Source organism: Myotis daubentonii, chromosome 10 (assembly GCF_963259705.1).
Source record: "Myotis daubentonii chromosome 10, mMyoDau2.1, whole genome shotgun sequence".
NCBI lineage: Eukaryota > Metazoa > Chordata > Mammalia > Chiroptera > Vespertilionidae > Myotis > Myotis daubentonii.
The window spans coordinates 74,103,689-74,124,749 of record NC_081849.1 but is presented as its reverse complement, the minus strand read 5'-3'; the positions used below and the strand labels follow the sequence as shown (position 1 = coordinate 74,124,749).

At 41.8% G+C, this 21,061-nt stretch overlaps 4 protein-coding genes and 1 non-coding gene across 7 annotated transcripts in view; 2 read left to right on the top strand and 3 right to left on the bottom strand.

The window, feature by feature from the left end:
• The window catches only part of BCAP29 (B cell receptor associated protein 29), a 40,591-nt gene extending 37,982 nt beyond the window's left edge, over window positions 1-2,609 (bottom strand). The window contains exons 1-2 of one of the 2 annotated variants that reach the window (XM_059655704.1): window positions 2,470-2,609; window positions 1,963-2,069 (exon numbers count right to left, since the gene is read on the bottom strand). In XM_059655704.1, the coding sequence (XP_059511687.1) occupies window positions 1,963-2,054 (92 nt within the window). In that variant the 5' untranslated portion in view covers window positions 2,055-2,069; window positions 2,470-2,609. The remainder of the gene's footprint in view (window positions 1-1,962; window positions 2,070-2,469) is intronic. The other variant, XM_059655705.1, reaches the window with a different exon arrangement.
• Window positions 1-21,061, top strand: part of LOC132211130 (ubiquitin-conjugating enzyme E2 R2-like) — a 920,533-nt gene that overhangs the window by 135,556 nt on the left and 763,916 nt on the right. The gene's annotated exons all lie outside the window — the stretch shown is intronic.
• On the bottom strand, window positions 2,881-16,943 carry DUS4L (dihydrouridine synthase 4 like). The gene is given in 7 exon segments (XM_059655703.1): window positions 2,881-3,809; window positions 4,505-4,731; window positions 5,725-5,847; window positions 6,908-7,025; window positions 11,415-11,536; window positions 16,811-16,886; window positions 16,889-16,943. Coding segments are annotated over 7 exon segments (951 nt in total). The 5' UTR covers window positions 16,926-16,943; the 3' UTR covers window positions 2,881-3,561.
• Window positions 8,598-8,733, bottom strand: LOC132211603 (small nucleolar RNA SNORA42/SNORA80 family). The gene has a single exon (XR_009447510.1). It is a non-coding gene; the product is annotated as a small nucleolar RNA SNORA42/SNORA80 family (small nucleolar RNA).
• COG5 (component of oligomeric golgi complex 5) overlaps window positions 20,349-21,061 on the top strand; it is a 196,409-nt gene continuing 195,696 nt past the window's right edge. Inside the window, exon 1 of the mRNA XM_059655688.1 lies at window positions 20,349-20,835. Coding sequence (XP_059511671.1) covers window positions 20,742-20,835 — 94 coding nt within the window. The 5' untranslated portion in view covers window positions 20,349-20,741. The remainder of the gene's footprint in view (window positions 20,836-21,061) is intronic.

The following is a 21,061-nucleotide window of genomic DNA, read 5'->3' as shown; positions in this document are numbered from 1 at the left end:
TCCATAATTTATGGTCATTTTGATAGAGAAAAGATAAACTGACAAAAAAATTTTTTTGCAAGTCCTTGCTAGTATTAGCAAAAAAGCTCAACAGGGTGTTATTAAGGATTAGAAACCAAATCAAGCCTGGCCTGCATGGCTCAGTGGTTGAGCATCGACCTATGACCCAGAAGGTCACAGTTCCATTCCCATCAGGGCACATGCCTGGGTTGCAGGCTGGATCCTCTAGGCAGGGCATGCAGGAGGCAGCCGATCAATGATTCTCTTTCATCATTGATGTTTCTCTCTCTCTCTCTCTCCTTTCCTCTCTGAAATCAATAAAACTTTATTAAAAACAGAAAGAAAGAAACCTAATCAAGGTGATGACAGGTAGGTAGGATGGAGTAGAAAGAGCACTAGACTGAAAGCTAGATTTTTGTCTGGAATCTTCCATGGATCAGCTAGACCACCTTCCTTACAGATAACTGGGTTGGATACAATTATCCCTAAGGCCTTTTCCTACAGTATGATTCAATCTCTTTTCTTTAGTAAGAAAGAAAAAAGTGATGGTATCACTGGCTAAAACTGAAGTGAGTAGAAAGCCAGGTATGTAAGAAACAAGTTAAGAGTTGTGAAAGGCTACCTGAACCCTGAGCCAAGGTAAAAACTTGCTTACGTCTCTCCCAGTCATGGGATCTTACTAAAAACTCCAGCGGGTCATCTCTAGGATTTTATTTATGCAAGATTTTTTTTTTATGCCACGAGTATGAACAAAGGTGTTGTAACATTTTTATTACAAGTATATTTCACCATTCATGCTAGCAAGTTTCTGGATCTAAAACTGAACTCCCAACAGATGGATTATCACAGGGTAAGGGGAGGCAATGCTTCATTTACAATAGTCAGTGCATAAAGGCCTCCAAAGGACTTTTCCTAAGGAACTAATGCTAATGTATGGCTCGGACACTTTTCATAACCAGCACTTTTAAAAAAAATATATATTTTATTGATTTTTTACAGAGAGGAAGGGAAAGGGATAGAGAGTTAGAAACACCAATGAGAGAGAAACAGCGATCAGCTGCCTCCTGCACACTCCCTACTGGGTATGTGCCCGCAACCGAGGTACATGCCCTTGACCAGAATCGAACCTGGGACCCTTGGGTCTGCATGCCGATGCTCTATCCACTGAGCCAAACCGGTCAGGGCATAACCAGCACTTTCAACATACATTCATCAATTCTGTGGGTGGGGAAAAGTAGTGAAATTACAATTAAACATTAAGGAAACTATTTATTGGTTACATGGGCCAAAACTAAGCATCTTGTATCGGCTGTCGTTTCTGCATTGTCATTCGACTGCCCCGTGAGACACTTTGCACCCATGTGAGACAGCTTTTCTGCATCTGCCTTCATTCAGTCCACTCTTCCAATTCAGGGCGATAAAACAAAGTGGAACCTGCTGACAGGACAGGTGGTAAAAGTACGACCTTTATTATATCTGAAATCAACAGAAACCAAAGGACTTGCCCCTCTCCTTTTAGAAGGGAGGTGGGAAAGTTAATTCATTCGTACGTTTAACAAAAAGTTTCATCTAGTGATGTTTTAATATTGCCATTCTATATTTATAATTTGTTCCTTTACTCTCAACCTGTGGGTCGCGACCCCTTCACAGGGCTCGCCTAAGACCATCGGAAAACACATATATAATTACATATTGTTGTTGTGATTAATCACTCTGCTTTAATTATGTTCAATTTGTAACAATGAAATTGGGGGTCACCACAACATGAGGAACTGTATTAAAGGGTCGCGGCATTAGGAAGGTTGAGAACCACTGCTTTAGAGTTTATTTTGAAGTACACCTTTTATACAATCAGCACTCAAAACTTTTAAATCTTAAGAAAAACAATGTTCCCGTATCACACTAAACAGCCTAGGGGGCTACACACGTATTTATTACTGTAACGAGGGAGAGGCTCCCTACCTCTGGGGAGGAATGAAAGGTAGACAGAAGAGCAAAATGATTCCTATTTCAGCATAAAGGAAGGTTGCCACTGCCGTCCACTGGAGGGTCATTCTTCCTCTTCACACCTAAATAGAGGATCACTCATTTTACTGGCTGCCTTTCCACGAGAACGGGGTGCCCGGCCCCCAGGGCGCACGCTTCCGCCCAGGGGGTGGACGGTGCCGACCCTCCCCTAACCGGAGGCGGCCGGCGTTAGGCCGGGCGGGAGGGAGGCGAAGGTTAGGGGGCCGGGAGTCGCGTGCCAGGCGGCCGCCAGGCGCCCGGAACGTGTTTTCCCTCCACCTTCCCAACGCCAGCCTCCACCACGGCCCGCGCTGGGCACCCTGCGCTCGGCGAACGCGCCCCGGGCCCTGAGTCGACGGGCCGGAGGCAGGGCCCGCTCCCCGGGCCCAACCGCCGCGCCCCCGCGCCCCGCCGGCCTCGCCGCCTGGAGGACCGCGGCCCCCGGTTCCCGCCCGGCCTTACCCCGCCTGCGGCCGCCGGCTCCGCGCGCTGCCCGTGGGCGCCGACGCGGCCGACGTCAGACGCCGCGCGGGGGAGGGAGGGGCGCGCCCCGCCCCGCGCGCCGCTGGGTCCGCTCCGTCTGCGCGTCCAGCTCCGGCCCGGGGTGCGGGTCCCGCGGGGGTCCCGGGCGGCGCGAACGCGAGGGTTAGCAATCATTGCTTTCTGATTGGCGATGGGATTAGATGGAATTAGAGGAATCAGCCCCTTTGACCGGTGCTTCGGGCTCCCAAGTGCCGACTTCCAGTTTCTAAAGCTGTGGTTTGGGTGGCAGGCGTCCTTAATGGAGTTTTCTGATGGCGCTTCCTGGGGTCCGGGGGAAGGAAAGGGCGCGGAGGGGAGCATTCGATAGGGGGGTGCAAGTTCTGCGGACGCGTTTGAAACGGACTCCTTTACTGTTCAGGCCCTTTTAGGATAGAATCGGTTTCACTGTCCGGAAATAACCTGTAGTTAAACAGAAGGGTCGGGATTGGGTAGCTGAGCAACATTTTGTTCTGAGACTGCGGAACAGTACAGTGAAGACCTACTCTGTTTTACTGCACTTGTTCATGGGCTGGGAAGAGGCAATCAACTTTAGGGTGCTTGCAGACTGACAGGAAAGGGAAACAATGTAGGCACGGGCATTTTCTTCCTATGACCATTTCCCAGGGTTACATTATACTTGTATTTTAAAATGTTATGTATTTATTATCATTTTTAAATTTTTCCGTTACAGTTGATACACAATATTGCATTAGTTTCCAGTGTACACCCATAATTAGACATTAAATAAGTGACCAATCATATAAATCTCAGGAAGTACACTTTGATTTTTCAATTTGAACTTTTAATCTAAGCCCTGAATGCATTCTATACAGAATGTCTTGTTCCTTTTCATTTTACAGAGGTTGGCATTTGTTTTGTCATTTCTCTGCACTTTTCCTTATTAAAAACATACTTCATGTTGACTTACAGATACTGAGTCATACTTTTAGTATTAAAATAAAAAAATTTATTTAAAAATGTTAAAAACACAATTCCTTTAAAGTACATATTAAAACAACTTAGGAAGTCCAATCACATCCCATAATGGTCCGTAAGGTAATCTAAGACTGCTGATGTGCTTGACAAAGCATTAAATACTCTTTTTTCTTGCCTTGAAGTTATCTTTTCCATCATGTACATTAAATGTTGATGGAAACACATATACGGAGTTCCAAGTTCAAGAGCAAGGTCAACCCAATCCCAGATACATTTCAGGGGGGTTTCCTCATATCCAGCAAACATGGCTGGGTTTGCTAAGAGTCCTCTTGCAACCATCACACCTGCAAATTAAAGCATAGAACATTTATCCACATATTAAGAACTCATAGTTACAAGGTCACAAACAAACTGAGAATATTAAAAAATAAAGTATATTACAAGATTTCACAATACCCTGATATTACTCTGTATAATTTAATTATAATACAATTTTTTAAAGTTTCTATAAGTTTAAAGGTAGTTACAGATATTTTTTATTTTATTAAGGCTTCTACATTAAGCAATTAATCTTTAGGCTTTCTGTTAAGGGTAAATCCAAATTTCATAAATTGGGCTTGCTTGAAGTTAAGTTTTATCTGCATTCTCCCACCTAGCAGTAGGTATCACAGGGTTTGGTCTGCCAGTAATTTAAGGGGATAATGAAACTGCATAGAAGGCTGGGGTTCTTTTGGTTCCTTTGACTACTCTTGTGTTCGCTCACTCTCAGTTCTAGTCTAGGTGTTCTATTTTACAAATAGGCTATTTGTAAGATTCTTAACTAGTCTTTCACTGGATGTGATGGTGGCAGTAACAAGAATGACTTTACCTCAACTAATCTACTGTTTCTAAGCATCATTTTAATAAATTGCTTAGCTTTAACCAACACAAGAGAAAAATATAGTTCCAATTTAAAGAAAAATAATGAAAACATTAACATTCTCTCACCCCCCCTTTTTTTGCTAGTTAAAAGACAAAAATTCAAGTACTTCTTTCTTACCATCTGTCCCAGTAATATGGCACACTTTTTCTGCTTCTTTTAAGCTTCTGATGTCTCCATTAGCAATAACAGGTATAGACATATTTTCCTTAATTATTTTAATGGCTTCATAGTGAACTGGCTGATGTCTTTCTTCAACAGTTCTTCCATGGACTGTAATCCAGGAAACTCCCGTTGCTTCAGCCTTTCGACAAAGATCCACAGTTCTTGCAAGGTCATCATGGATCCTATAATTTCAAAATTATAGCCATCTTTTTATAGCACAAATCAAAGCTAAAATTAATAACTAAATAATATTTCATATAAAACATTATGTAATTTTTCTACATCATATTATCACTATACGCCACTATCAGTAAGGGTATTTTTTTGCTCAGGGATCAGTTCCAATTTAAGATTTCAAATGTAGCTATTTCACTATTGGCAACAATAAGATGACAAGCTTTATCTTACCTAGTGCTCCTCCCCTTTGGCTTTCGAAACTGAAAATGTCAGCCAAATACTACACACATGAATTGAAAGATGCTATCCTAATATTTGCTTGTGTATGCCTATTCCTCAAGTGGGAGAATATAATACTCATTTATCTTAAAATATGTTTTTAACCTATCACCAAAAAACTGATTCCTGGTTTATTTTATTTTCATTGTGAAATTTTAGTGCAAATACCATTCCTATTTTCTACTCTTGGTACCAGGATTGTATCTTAGCATTAGTTAAGTAGTCCATAGAAAAAGTTAAGAGTTTCTTTTTGAGGAAAGTTTTAAAATTTTTTTACAAAATTGATTTCAAAAAAAGGGAGAGAGAGAAACATTGATGAGAGAGAAACATCAATCAGCTGCCTCCTGCATGCCCCACACCAGGGATCAAGCCTGAAACCTGAGCAAGTCCCTGACCAGGAACTTAACTGGTGATCTCCTGGTGCATGCGATGGCGCTCAACCAACTGAGCCACACTGGCCAGGCTTGGATAAAAGTTTTTAATAATAAAGGGATGTTTTCATTTCTGTTAAACAATACAAAGAGGAAGTTGCTCTGGATTATATATATATATATAAAAAAATACTGTATATATCCATTTACTAAATATCTTGTTTCAACATTTCTATACACCACCTACAAGTTAAGGATAGAAAGACAACCCTGCAGCCCCAAACAGAAGGAATATTCTTTTATTTCCTAAGTAAAGAACTATCTGTCAACAGATTAAAATATTTTTACCTTATTTTAATAGATACTGAAAATCTGGGATTTTCCACTTGATTTCTTACTTGTTTCACCATATCTTGAACAAGCTCTGGCTTGTTTATTAAGCAAGCTCCATAACCGTCAGCCATTGCCCATCTTTATGAAGCAAACACAACAACAAATAAACTGTAGTTGAAAAAGAAGATACATTTCTAAAGGCACTGTAAGTGCATCTACTATTTCTCTATCTAGCAATCTTGAATGGCATCAGATTTTTACAATTCATAGACCCAACATTTCTAAGTGGACCAATTTAAGATGAGGAAAACAGGTTCCCAGATCAAAAAGTACTTAGGAAATGGTTTTCATTGGCAAGTCAGAAAATTGAATTACTATCCATTCAACCAAAACAGATTTAAGTACTTGTAATTAATTTCAATTATTTCAGATTTTTTAAATTCCAAATTTGATGTTTATTATACATAAGAGGTTTTATTAGTCTTAATAGTAGAGAGATGTTTGGCTTATAGCATTCCAACACCACTAAATGGCTTATTTAACTCTCCTAATGAGCATACAAATATGTCTAATCTGATTTGGATTATGCTGTATTTAAAACCTTGATTTTATTATTTGGACACATTTTGAATTATTGTCAGATAATCTAGTACAGTGTCAGAAACATAGGGATATTGTCAAATTAAGTACATCCTACAAATACACAGTTATTTAGAACCAACCAAATAATTGTGGTATAGGGGAAAGAAAGGTAATTATAAGAAGGTATTCTTATAAAGAAAATTAATTAGGAGAAAATAAGTGGTAAGCTCCCAAATTATAGAACCATAGTTTCTAGAGCACATATGTCTGACATGACAGTAAAAATACATTTTAGAATTTGCTATAAACATCAGTATCTCATATAACTACTTATGGATGAGGTTCAAGGCAGATCTATACTTTAAAAAATTCTAGTGGTGAGGTAAGATAAAACAGCTGTCAAGGGTCTATACATTGTTTTAGCCATCAGAAAATATTTCTGCGTGTATGTTCCTAAATAATTTTTCCTTATTTTTTCTTCTTAGTTAGAGCCCAAGTGCTTTAACTCTATTTTCTTTACTTTTTAATTATTGGAAAACTAGAAAGATAGTTTACCATGTTCACATAGTTTTTTCTAATCTTTTTGAAAATTCTTCCAACTTCTTTTGAGCTTTACCTCTGAGGGCAACCACAGTTAATGTCTATTCCATTCGCATAAGGACAGACTATACGAGCAGCATCAGATAAAAGTCTTGCATCATTAGCAGCAAACTGAACAATCAATGGGCAATCACCTGATAAAACAAATAGGTCAACATTAAAATTCACAAAAACACACATACACACATGAGATACCAATATAAAATAACTATTTTTAGCCTAAGAAGTATCTGTCCAAACAAGGGAGCATTAAAATAATTTTAAACATCCTATCTAATAAAAGAGAAAAATGGTAATTGGCGTACGACGATACCCTTTTCATTGGCTAATCAGGGCTATATGCAAATTAACTGCCAACTAAGATTGGCAGTTAACTGCCAACTAAGATTGGCAGTTAACTGCCAACAAGATGGCGGCTAATTTGCATATGTAGGCACAATGCAGGGAGGCGAAAGGGAAAGCAGGAAGAAGCCCCCTGCCACTGACAGTGATCGGAAACCCAGGGGGGAGCTAAGAGCTGGGGGGCAGGGCAAAGGCGGCCCTGGGGCCGCCTTTGCCCTCCCCCCAGCCATGATCAGAGAATCAGGCGCCTTTGCCGCCCTGGCCAGTGATAGCAGGAAGTAGGGGTGGAGCCAGCGATGGGAGCTGGGCATGGTCGAAGCTGGCAGTCCCGGGAGCTAGGGGTCCCTTGCCTGGGCCTAAAGCGGAGCCCACGATCGCGGGGCCGCTGCAGCTGCGGGTCCCCGCTGCCCGGGCCGGATGCCTCAGCCAGAGGCGTTAGGCCTGGGAAGGGGCGGAGCCTGCAACCGCGGGGAGCTGGGGGTCCCCTGCCCAGGCCTGACACCTCTGCCGGAGGCCTCAGGCCTGGTCAAGGGGCCGATCCGGTGATTGGTGATCGGAGGGTGATGAGGGTCAACTCCTCTGGCCGAGGCATCAGGCCTGGGCGGGGGGCTGAGCTGGGGATTGGGGGGGATATGATGGTCCCCTTGCCCAGGCCTGAAGCCTGGGCCAGAGGCATCAGGCCTGGGTGGGGGGCGGAGCCGGGGATTGGGGGGATATGATGGTCCCCTTGCCCAGGCCTGAAGCCTGGGTCAGAGGCGTCAGGCTTGGGCGGGGGGTGGAGCAAGCGATCAGAGGGAGATGGGGGTCCACTGCCCAGGCATGATTCCTGAGCCAGAGGCCTCAGGCCTGGGCGGGGGCCAGAGCCAGTGATCAGGGGGAGATGGGGGTCCTCTGTCCAAGCCTGACACCTCTGGCGGAGGCGTCAGGCCTGGGCAAGGGGCCGATCAGGCGATCGGAGGGTGATGGGGGTCTACGCCTCTGCCCGAGGCATCAGGCCTGGGCTTCAGGCAGAACCAGTGATGGGGGGAAATGAGGGTCCCCTGCCCAGGTCTGACGCCTCTGTCAGAGGCGTCAGGCCTGGGCAAGGGGCCGATCCTGCGATTGGAGGGTGATGGGGATCAACGCCTGAGGGCTCCCAGTATGTGAGAGGGGGCAGGCTGGGCTGAGGGACACTCGCCCCCCCCACACACACCCAGTGCACGAATTTCGTGCACCGGGCCCCTAGTTTTAAATAAAAAGCAATTCACATTTAGCTCAAATTCAAGTGTAAGGTTTGATAAAATGAAAAGTACAATACTGTTGACAAACAGACTCCTTTCCAAAGGTGAGAATTAGTTACTGTATTCCAGAACATTTTTTTTTTATACTGTACAGCCCCCTTCAGTGCTCACAGCCCAAGGGTAAGGAGGCTGGGCAATGGTTTGAGGCTGCAACTTCCTCTGGCATGGGTCCACTATGAGAGGCCCACAGACAAGGGCCCCTCATAAATCATGACCATGCATTATTCCAGAACAATTTTATGTGTACCTGTAAATTTTTAACCAATGTGAACATTCTATGTACACTGCTACAATACTTTTTTTTTTTAACCTGATGTGTCTGGGAGTTGTACTTAGACTTATTTTCTTTTCAGTGGCATATTCCACTGTATATAGACGAACCACATAGTGTACTTCTAGATTGTTTTTCGTTTGTGGCTATTGCAAACAATGTGATGAGGATACTCTCACATGCTTTTGTGAGTACATTCAGAGGGTAAATTCCTAGGTGTGTAACTTTCGGACAAGCATCTAACATTTGATAGACATTACAAAAATTTCTTTCAAAACAATTTACCAACTGTGGGGACCCTATTCAGACGCTCAAGGTCAATTAGAGTGTGGAGGGCCTATTCAGAGTACACCGGATGTTCAAGGCCATTCTGAGTGTGGGAATCTTAATCAAGTGTTCAAGGCTAAGATGCTATACACAGGTGCAAGAGCAAGGCCACAGTAATCTGTATGTACACTGCACAAGTGTGCCCTTCTATGACCCAAAAGACTGAGGTCACTATTTGGCAAGAAGCTTCTTTTGTGTAAGTAGTATAAAATGTTAATGACCAGCAGGCAGCATGTGGCTGCTCAGATAATGGCTGTAGGTACAGAGGCTGCTGCTGCTGTGTGGGAAAGATGTACTGTTACCTAGCTGGGGCACGGCTACTATATGGGACTTTGCTTTGAAGAACTGTGTTGTTTAGTAGCTCCTTGTTAGCAATGGCTACTTAACCACTGGCTCCCATAATAAAGACTCTCTTATATACCCACAACTTCTCATGGCTTCTCTGTCATTGAATACCTGGCGTTCAAGGAGGTCCAGCCCCTGGCAGAGGAGCTTGCACCCAACAGTTGGCCTAGTGGAGCAGAATGAAGGAATTGAGCTCCAAAACCAACATAGATACATACCAATATGGATTAAATTCTTGTTTTCTTATAACTTATCCTATGTTGTATATCCAATAGTGTATATTTTTCTTTCTGGGCTTTCCATATTCTTTGTACATTTTTATATGCACAATTTTTCTTTTAGTTATTCCTTTTCATTATTAAATTTTTTATAAAACAATGAAATTAGCTCTAGCATAAATATAAAATATCATAAACATTTTCCCAACTTTAGTTTGTTTTTTGAGTATATTTGTGCTATTTTCTTACATATGAAAGTTTAAATTTTAATACAGCCAAATACATCAGAACTTTCCTAGGTTTTAAAGGACAATTTTTTTTTTCATCTTTGGGTTAGTGTTAAAACTCTGGATAGATGTATTTTAATTTTTCTAAAGACTTTTTGAGGACTACCTGTTTGAGATTTACTGGGTGTTTGCCAAAAATGCAGATTTCTGGGTATCACCCTAGTTCAGGGGTGGGCAAACTTTTTGACTCGAGGGCCACAATGGGTTCTTAAACTGGACCGGAGGGCCGGAACAAAAGCATGGATGGAGTGTTTGTGTGAACTAATATAAATTCAAAGTAAACATCATTACATAAAAGGGTACGGTCTTTTTTTTCTAGTTTTATTCATTTCAAACGGGCCGGATCCGGTCCGCGGGCCGTAGTTTGCCCACGGCTGCCCTAGTTCCACTAATTTACAGTATTATCCTGGGATCAGAAAATTTGCCTTTTCCTGAGGATGTAGGGTGCTTTCCCCTTTGTAACTCAAGAGAGTTATAGAATTTCAATTTAACATTTTCTTATGTTTCTAATATATTTTCAACACTGCACTAGAAACTGAGGATACGAATCAGTAAGAAACAGTTCCAGGTGTCAGGGAGCCCACAGTCCAGGAGGAGACATAGGTATTCAAAAAGGAAAGTATAACACAGTAGGATTCAGTGCAACATTTAAAGACTGTGCTTCAAAGAAATAATACGAGTGGAGGGTGATTAGGAAAGTACCTTAGCCACGAAATTCCAGAGCTAGATTAAGAAGCATAAACTGTTGTTTGCCAGAGAAATAGGGATATAAGGGATAGGCATGGCTGAGAAGGAGATTCTAGGTAGAGAAGTGTGACAGAATAGAGCATGGGCCTTAAAATAACTTAAGTAATATAGTCAGTGGGCTCTGGAGAAAAACTAATGGAAGATAAAGAAAGCTGAGGATGTACTCAGAGGCTAGATCATGAAGAATGTTACGTATTATTCACAGGCGCTAGAATTTTACTCTTTGGGCCAGTGGTTCTCAATCTTTAGCAAGCTTAGAATCATCCGGAAGGCTTAGAGTTTCTGATTCAGTAGGCCTGGAGTGGAGGCAGTGAATTTTCATTTCTAAAAGTTTCCAGATGCAGCTTGTCTTGCTGGTCTGGGGAACCACACTCTGAGAATCACTGCTTTAGGCAAAAAGAGGTCTAAGAGAAGTGATCAAGTTTACATTTTAGAAAGGTCACTTTGGGTTGTTTGGAGGATAGTTTAGATTGGGACAAGAGTGGGGGCGGTGAGAGAGGAATCTAATCTACTAGTCTCGGTGAGAGAATGTGGGCCCTAAGGAAGGCTTAGTATTTTGTATACCATCCAGTTTGAAGACACTCAGTAAAAATGTATTTTATAAAGACTTATTAAAAAACATTAAATACTAAAAGATTCAAAAATAAAATCTCTGAATTGGGATTTTTAAGTTTTACCAAGTCAACAAACTCTGAATTTCACATACCTTGGTTTGTGGTAAATTCACTGTCTCTGGCTTTTTCAGATCTGACAAAATCAGCAGCCACTATCATTGGTGTGTAGCACAGATCACAATTGTACTTTCTTACTAGTGTTCTAAAAGCTAACCTGTAAAGGGATAAAACTTTAATTAGACATTTAGAAATCACCCCAATCATATGTACTTCCAAGTTTCATTTAGTTAACTATTAAATATTTATTAGAGGAAAGGTCTATGTATTGGAAGATGGAGATGTACTTTCCCCTGTACTTCCTGCTTAGTATAACTAAAAACCCTGGATTTTATATATATATATATATAAAAAAGAAAAAAAGAAAATTTCTCAAAGGTGAAGAGAAGAAAACAGACAGGCTAGTGACCTCAGGACCTGAGGAATAACAATGGTGAGTTTCTTGGGTTTTCTTTTTACCTCAAATATCCCAGACTTGGAGCTGAAGAAGCTGGCAACTTGGAAATACCAACATATGCAAACAAAAGAGCCTCAACAAGTCTGCTCTCCCTAGCCAAACTCAAGACAGAAAACTGTACACAATAGCAGCTCAACTCCAGCCAAACACCAAGAACAAACAACTGTGGTTTCCCTTCCACAAAGGTTGAGTGGGGAGCCTAGGTTTCTACCTTTCCAAGGCTGTGACAAGGTTCTCCAACACCCCGCCAAGGTAGTATCAGAAAAGGCCAGGTAGGTAGCTGGGACTTGAATCCTTGCTGGCAAGTAACAAGGTGCCTTCAGTGGTATCAGTGGGGACCTCATGGGGAGTCTGGACTTCCTCCTCCCTCCCCACAGGGAGTAGAATCAGAGCATGCTTAGAGCAGAACCAGGACTTTCCTCACTGCCCAGGAGCTACCAGGTCACCCACTCCATGCGCACCTAGAACTCTCCCCGCTGCTCAGCAGTAATGAGGAGCCCTTTGACCTCAGAGTGTCAAAGGAGACCAAATGGGGAACCCGGACTTCTACCTCCACCTGATTGTAATGAGGTGGTGCCTCATCTTTCCCCTGCTGTAGTGGTGTCAGAAAAACAACAGTTAAAACAGAAGGTTCAATACTCAGAATCAATGTAATCTACCACTTAATAGGCTAAAGAAAAAAAATCATGATATTCATCAGTGCAGAGAAAGCATTTGACAAAATAATACTCATTCATAAAAAGTAAATAGGAGATCTTTCTCAACTTGATAAAGAGCACCCACAAGAAGTCCTACAGCTAACATTATACTAACAGGTAAAAGATAGATTTCTTTCCCCCTAGATTAAGAACAAGGCAAAGATGTCTGCTTTCATCATTCTTATTCAACACAGTGCTGGAACTTCTAGTCACTGTAATAAGACATGGTCAAAGGCATATGATAGAAAGGAAGAAAGAAAACTGTCCCTATTTGCAGATGACATAACTGTTTACATAGATAATCCCAGAGAATTTATCAAAAAATGCTCCTAGAACAAAAAGTGAGTTCAAGTTACAGGATATAAGATTAACATACGAAATCAATTTTATATCTATATACAAGCAATTAACACATGAACACCAAAATTAAAAGTATAATACTATTTACAATCACTCAAAAAGAGAAATAAATGGGTGTAAATCTAACAAGACACATACAGAACTCACATGCTGAAAACTACACAAAAGTGATGAAAGAAATCAAATAAGATCTAAATAAATCTTGACATATTGTGTTCATGAGTTGGGTGACTTAGCATAATAAGGAATTCGATTCTCTCAAAGTTGATATGAATATTTAATGTCATTCTTGTGAAAATTCAACTAGATATTTTGTATATATAGACAACATCATCATAAAATTTAGTTAGGACAGCAAATGACCTAGAATAGCTAAACAATTTTGAAAAAGAAAAATAAAGTGGAAGACTCAGTCTACCTGATTTTAAGATTAATTATATAGCTAGCTATAGTATGGTATTGTTGGAGGAATAGACACATAGATTAATGGAACAGAACAAAGAATCCAGATAAAGAGCCATACAAATACTCCCAATGAATTTTTGACAAAATGCAAAAGTAATTCAATAGTGGAAAATAGCCTTTTCAATAAATGGTGCTAGAAATTAGACATCTACAGGAAAAAAACAAAAACAAAACAAAACAAAAAAACCCTTATCCTAAGCCTCACACTTACAAAAAAATAACTCAAAATTGATCATGGACTTAAGTGTAAAACATAAAGCTATAAGACTTTTAGGAAAAAAAAGGGGGAAAATCTGTAAAATCCAGAGCTACATGAAGATTTCTTACACTTCCTACCAAAAGCACAATTTACAGAAGAAAGAAACTGATAAATTAGACTTAATTATTAAAAAAATCTTTTGCTCTGCAAAAGACAGTTCATTAAGAGGATGAAAAGATAAGCTGTATACTGGGAGAAGATATTTGCAAATCATAAATCTGATGAGTAGTATCTAGAATACATAGAGAACTCTTAAAACTCAATAGTAAACAAAAACTCAACAACAAAAGAACAAACAACCTGATTCAAAAATGGGCAAAGGACTTGAAAAAACATTTCTCCAGAGAAGGTACACAAATAGCTAAAAGCACATGAAAAGAAGCTCAACATCATTACAGAAATATAAATCAAAACCACAGTGGATACCACTTTATATCCATTAGGATGGCTATAACAAAAAACAAATAAATGCCTTGGTTAGTGTGGCTCAGTTGGTTGGGTGTCGTCCCATGCACCAGGAGGTTGACAGTTCAATTTCGGGTCAAGGGCACATGCCTTGGTTGGGGGTTTGATCCATGGCAGGGCGCGTGAAGGAGGCAGTGATCCATGGTGCACTCTCACATCGATGTTTCTCTCTCTTCATCCCCCTCTCCCTTCCTTTCACTCTAAAAATCAATAAACTATTCTAAAAAATAAAACAAAACAAAAGGCAAACAGAAACAAGTGTTGGTGAGGATGTTGAGAAATCAGAACTCTTGTGCATGGCAGACGGGAATGTATAATGGTATAGATGCTATGAAAAACAATAAGGAGTTTTCTAAAAAAACTAAAAATGGAATTATCATATGATCCCACAATTCCACTTCTGGGCATATGCCCAAAATAAATGAAAGCAGGTTCTCAAAGAGATATTTACACATCCATGTTGACAGCAGCATTATTCCCAATAGCCAAAAGATGGAAGCAATCAAGTGGTCATCTATTAATAAATGAATAAACAAAATGTGATATATATGTACAATGAAATGTCAGTCAGCCTTAAAAAGGAAATTCTGATATACTAGAGGCCTGGTGCATGAATTCGTGCACCAGTGGGGTCCCTCGGGCTGGCCTGTGGGATAAGGCCAAAACCAGTTCTCTGACATTCCTCCAGGGGTCCTGGATTGCGAGAGGGTGCAGGCCAGGCTGAGGGAACCCACCGGTGCACGATCGGGGCCAGGGAGGGACATGGGAGGTTGGCCAGCTGGGAAGGGACCACGGGAGGGGTCCGGGGCATGTCTGGCCCATCTTGCTCAGTTCCCATTGGTCGGACTCCAGCAGCAAGCTAACCTACTGGTTGGAGTGTCTGCGCCCTGGTGGTCAGTGCATGACATAGTGATCAGTTGAGCGGCCTTAGCATATCATTAGCATATTATGCTTTGATTGGTTGAATGGCCGACTGGACACTTAGCATATTAGGCTTTTATTATATAGGATGCTACAACATGCATGAACCTTGATATTATGCTAAGTGAAATAAGCTAGTCTCAAAAAGACAAATATGGTATGATTCCACTTATATGATATATATAGATTAGTCAAATTCATAAAGGGAGAAAGAATGGTGGTTGCCAGAAGCTGGAGAAACAGTGAATGTAGAATTTATTGTTTAATGGGTATAGAACAGGGGTGGGCAAACTTTTTGACTCGAGGGCCACAATGGGTTCTTAAACTGGACCGGAGGGCCGGAACAAAAGCATGGATGGAGTGTTTGTGTGAACTAATATAAATTCAAAGTAAACATCATTACATAAAAGGGTACGGTCTTTTGTTTTTTTAGTTTTATTCATTTCAAATGGGCCGGATCCGGCCCGTGGGCCGTAGTTTGCCCACAGCTGGTATAGAATTTCAGTTTTGTAAGATGAAAAGAGATTGATGTACAACAATGTGAGTTTACTTATTCTGAACTGAACAATACACTTAAAAATGTTTAAAATGATAAATTTTAAGTTTATATTTTATCACAATTGGAAAGTTAAAAACAACAACTCAATAATAAAAAAGTAAACACCCCAATTAGAATATTAGCAAAATACATAAAGAAACATTTCTTCAATAACATACAAATGGCAAGTAAGCACACGAAAAGACGTTCAATGTCATCAGCCACACAAGAAATGGAAATCAAAACCACAATGAGATATCACAGCAAACCTATGAGAATCTTACACTAATAAAAGAGAAACATGCAAATTGGTGTCACTACGTTACACCCACCAGCCAATCAGAGAGACTATGCAAATTAACCCAACAAAGATGGCGGTTAATTTGCATACACAGGTGCGGAGTGAAGACTGAAGACTGAAGACTGAAGCCAAGCCTCGCTGCGGTCACAGCAGAGAAGCCTAGCCTTGAGGCTTAGATTCTCCACTGCGGCCGGACCAAAGGCCTGGGTACCGGGTGCCGGAGGAAAACCAGTGCCTGCAGCCAGGGGAAGGAAGGCCTATTGCACGAATCTTCGTGCAACGGGCTTCTAGTAGCTAAAATAATAAAACAGTGACATTATGAAAAGTTGGTGAGGAGGAGGAGAAACCAGATCCCTCATACATTGTTGGTGGGAGCATAAAACAATATAGCCGCTCTAGGAAAGTTTGGCAGTTTCTTAAAGTAATTAAACATATAACTACCATATGACCCAGCAATTGTAGTCCTGGGGATTTGTCCTAGATAAATAAAAACTTCTGTTCATACAAAAACCTGTGCAGAAATGCTTATACTTATTTATATTTATTTACTATCCATTATATCATTATAGGTAGGAGTTATAAGCACTATTGTTTTTTAAAAATGTTTTTATTGACAGAGAAAGGGAGAGAGAAACATGGATAAGAGGGAGCAACATTGGCTGCCTCCTGCATGCCTCCTACTGGGGGTCAAGCCCGAAGCTTGAGCATGTGCCCTGACTGGAATCGAACCAGCAACATCTGGGTGCACAAGAGGACGCTCAACCAACTGAGCAATACCAGCCAGTAGGAGCTTGGAGAGGTTAACCGTTTACTCAGTGCTACACACATATTAAGCAAGTGGTAACACCAGGACTCAAGCCTTGATCATGATCCAAAAGCTAAGTGTTGGAAGATGACATGTGGTGAGGTGGCCTTACTTTTAAAAAATAAGAGCATAAAAAGGAAATCACCATTTAACAATACTTACTTTGAATATCGAACCATTGGGGCGGAGACTTTTACCAGCTGCCCAGAATGAAACAGTTCTATTGGATCTTTTTTCTTTCTTGACATATTGTGGTTTGTATGCAGTCATTCTTCATGAACACAAATTTGTTTCAAATCTGGAAAAAAAAACCCCACAGTCAGTTTACATAGAGAAAAGGTACTTTTATTAGATGAATTCCTATCATTCTCACAATTTCAGTTGCCAAGAACACACATTTTTCATCAGGCCAGTGGGCTTCGAAGTCTTTTTAGCTTCTTTTCACAGTATCAAATAGGATATTACAAAATTCTGCCTCTATTTACAAGTCACTGATAGTTTTAGCACTTTGGGAAATTATGATATTTATGTTCTGTACAGCTTATGCGTGTTCATGTCAAACACTAACAGTTTCAAATTCTATACTTAACTCATTATAGTAACATTTTCTGTCCAAATTAATAAATAATCAAGATGTTGAAAACTACAAAATCTTTTTTGATAGTATATCAGGTTATACTTTTTCATGTTATTTTTTAGTTTTTGGCAATGATAAACCAGGAAATTTGATTGAAATAATTCCATTTATCATCGGTGTATGACTGGCACTTTTAAAGTTTTATCCAGGAAAGTTAAATGGCATAAATTGAACAACTTTAAGTAGTAGTTAGCATTTCCAAAGATAGACTGGTATGTTTACTATTTATTCTTATTCTCAAATCCTATTCTTTGTACCTGAATCAGAAGGCAAAAGACCCCACCAACTTTTATTATTTTAAAAACTTAAATGTGCTAGTATCTAGTGAAAATTTCAATTATATAAATATATAACTACATAGTAAATCACTTTTATACTGAAAGAGGAACAAATGATTAAATTGAGTAATTCTTAGTATTTTATAGTTGCTATACCTAAAATTCTATAATTTCATACTGTTAGCTGCTTTTCATATTTCAATATTTGCCCTTAGGAAGTTTGAAACAGATATGGACCAACTTCAGGAAGGTTAACTTGCTCAACATGAAATTTTTTATTTGGCTAATCCTGAAAGTACTGATGTAACCTAAATATAAACCAATTATTTCAATTTCCTTAGGTAGTATGTAAAGTTGGAATATGAAAAACTAGTTTTACTAATCACTGTTCAATTAGCCTGACTTAAAAATTCAGAGTTATTGGCATCTTATCTTTTTTATAATAAAAATTCATTAGAATGACGTAAGCCACGTATATGAAGTATAAGCAACAAAACAGGAGTTCTTTTCACGAGTTAAACCTGTTTCTTCTCTCTTGCATTTCATATCTTGGTTATGCCATCACCATCCACCCCTACTCACTCAAGTCAGAAACCTAGGGTTCCCTCTACTTCTCCATCTCCCCTAAGTGTGTCAACCAAGTGGTACCTTTAATTAAATCTTGAGCAGATCTTCATTATCCCAGTTTCTGTACATACTCATAATCCCCCATCCTGACAGCCTTTTCTGAATCCCAAATAGAGTTGATCTTATTTACCTACTACACCCATTCCTCTGCTATGTTAGTATGTGCAATTTACAATTACTTTTCTAGAGTATAACACATATCAGTCTCTTCATGAGTTTTTGAAGGCATGAACATGTATTTACTCATTCAACAAATATTAACTTCCTCCTATATGTTGGAAAGAGATGAAAATACATTTCCTATATCCTTAAAAACATTTTAGACATACACAATAGCTCCAACACACACACACACACACTTTAACCACTGTGGAAATAATTGTCTAGAGAAGTGAGGGGAGTCAACAATGGAGGAAGGAAAGCTTCAGCTGACACTACATGGGGGATGGGGGAGTGTCTAGCTACAGACAACAGTATAAAACCAGATGCTGGAAAATGCTTGATGTTTTCAGTGAACCATTAGTAATTTAGTGTTGTCTGAGTTCTAACTGAAGTGAAGAGTGAGAGGGCCTAAACTGGTATGGGCCTTATATACCCGTTAAGATTCTTTTCGAGTTTATAATGCAGGGCAGTGATTTCAACCTTTTTCATCTCATGGCACACATGCTCTAATTACTAAAATTCTGCAGCACACCAAAAATACTTATTTTGCCAATCTGACAAAAAAAAGTAGGTATAATTTTTAAAGTTGGCTTTTGTGGCTTAAAATATATATTTTTTAAAATATATTTTATTGCTTTTTTACAGAGAGGAAGGGAGAGGGATAGAGAGTTAGAATCATCAATGAGAGAGAAACATCGATCAGCTGCCTCCTGTGCACCCCCAGGGGATGCGCCTGCAACCAAGGTACATGCCCTGGTTCTATGCAGGTCAGGACACAGGCCTGGTTTGCAGGCTCCATCCCCAGGAGGTAGCCGATCAATGTTTCTCTCCCTTCTTCTCTCTAATATCAATAAAAACATAGTTTTAAAAAAGAGAGGAAACACAATGCAGTGTACCATGAGACTTGCTCACCTGAGCTGTTTAAGTATTAAATGCATTTAGATTTATAAAGTACTTAGAAAAGTGTTTAGCACAATGTAATTCCTACTATTGCAACTTCTTGAAATACTCTTAGCAGAACTAAGAGAACAACCTAACTCTGATTTGGGGGGAAAAAATAGTTCCCTGTGTGTATATAAAGTTGTATTACATTTTCTTTTTATAAAGAAACTAGAGGCCCGGTGTAGGAATTTGTGCACAGGTGGGGTCTGACTGGCCAGGGGTAGGGGGCCACAGGCAGTTGGCCTGTGGGCCCTGTCCCTAGTCGAACTCCTTGTCAAATTCCCAGTTGACGGGACAATTTGCATATTCGCCTTTTATTATATAGGAGGATGTTTAAATTAACCTTCTTACTACGTGATTGCTCTGTTAATTTATCAGCATTTATCTTGGGAGAAATCTAGGTGAATAACTAGATGTAGCAGCGGAGAAGATGAGAACTTGATTTTTTAAAAAAATATTTTTATTGATTTTAGAGAGGAAGGGAGAAGAGCGATAGAAGCATCCATGATGAGAGAGAACCACCGACTGGGTGCCTCCCGCATGCGCCCCAATTGTGATCTAGCCCGCAACCCGGGCATGTGCCCGTGACCAGAATCGAACCCGGGACCCTTCAGTCCGCAGGCCGAGGCTCCATGAAGGGAGCCAAACCGGCCAGAGCAAGAGAACTGGATTTTACAGCTTCAGCACTGTTGGTTGAGATACGGAAAGCCCATCCGTTTGTAATATGATCAAGTTTGGCATCGCTCAAAGCACGTGGCTGAAACTGAGCGGAAGCAGAAGAGCAGGTCTGATCTCCTGGGCGAGAGGACAGAGACCGAGTGCACTTGTTCTTTCCTGGTTCGGTCCTCCTTCTGCACCGACTCCCGGCTCTCCCTAATTCTCACTACCCACCCCCCACCCGGGCAGCTGGGCTTCCCGCCTTTCCCGTCTGCCTTAGCTCAGGGCTAAGAATCCGGGCGTGGGACAGAGAAAGCTGGGTAACTAACCTCTAGCTCCCGCCAGCTGTGCCCGGGGAAAGCCGGCAGGACTCCCGCCAGCTGTGCCCGGAGAAAGCCTGCAGGGCTCCGCCAGCTGTGCCCGGGGAAAGCCGGCAGAGCTCCCACAAACCCCCGCTCTCCTCTCCGGCCTCCGAGGGGCCCTCGTTCTGAGGTTAAATACTTGCTTTAGCGATAAGCGCTGCGGCCACGTCCCGGCGCCCACCTTCTCTGCGGCCCGGGCACCACACCAGCCCTCGCGGGCGGCGCTGTCCGCGGGCTCCGGGCTCCGGCTGCCCGGCTGCGCTGGCACCCGCAGGCTCCCGGACAGGACCCGCCCAGCTGCTGCCGCTGAAGCCGACTCGCCCCGCAGGTCCGGAGCCGTGGGCGGGGCGGAGAGGGGGGCGCCGGGAGTGGGCGTCACCACTGGGGCTGGCCGGCCCCGTGACGTCATCACCGCGGGACCTGACAACATGGACGCTGAGGACGGCGGCGGCGCAGGGGCCGGACACGGAGCGCTGGGCTCTCGGGCGGCGGCAGCGACTGTCCGGGAGCTTCTGCAGGACGGTAAGGAGGCCGGGGGGCGGGTCGTGGGGCGGAGGGGCTGCCGTGCTCCGCAGCGGGCCCCGGGGGGTGCCTAACCCGTGGCTCTGCGGAAAGTTTTCCGGCCTCGACGGGACCACTCCCCTCCGCCCGGCCCCCGGCGCCCGGGTGCTGGCCTTGCCAGCTGGTGCCCTGGGACATCTGGCTTCTGGCGGCTCCACCCTCGCCGCGCCCGGGGCTTCCCTGAAGT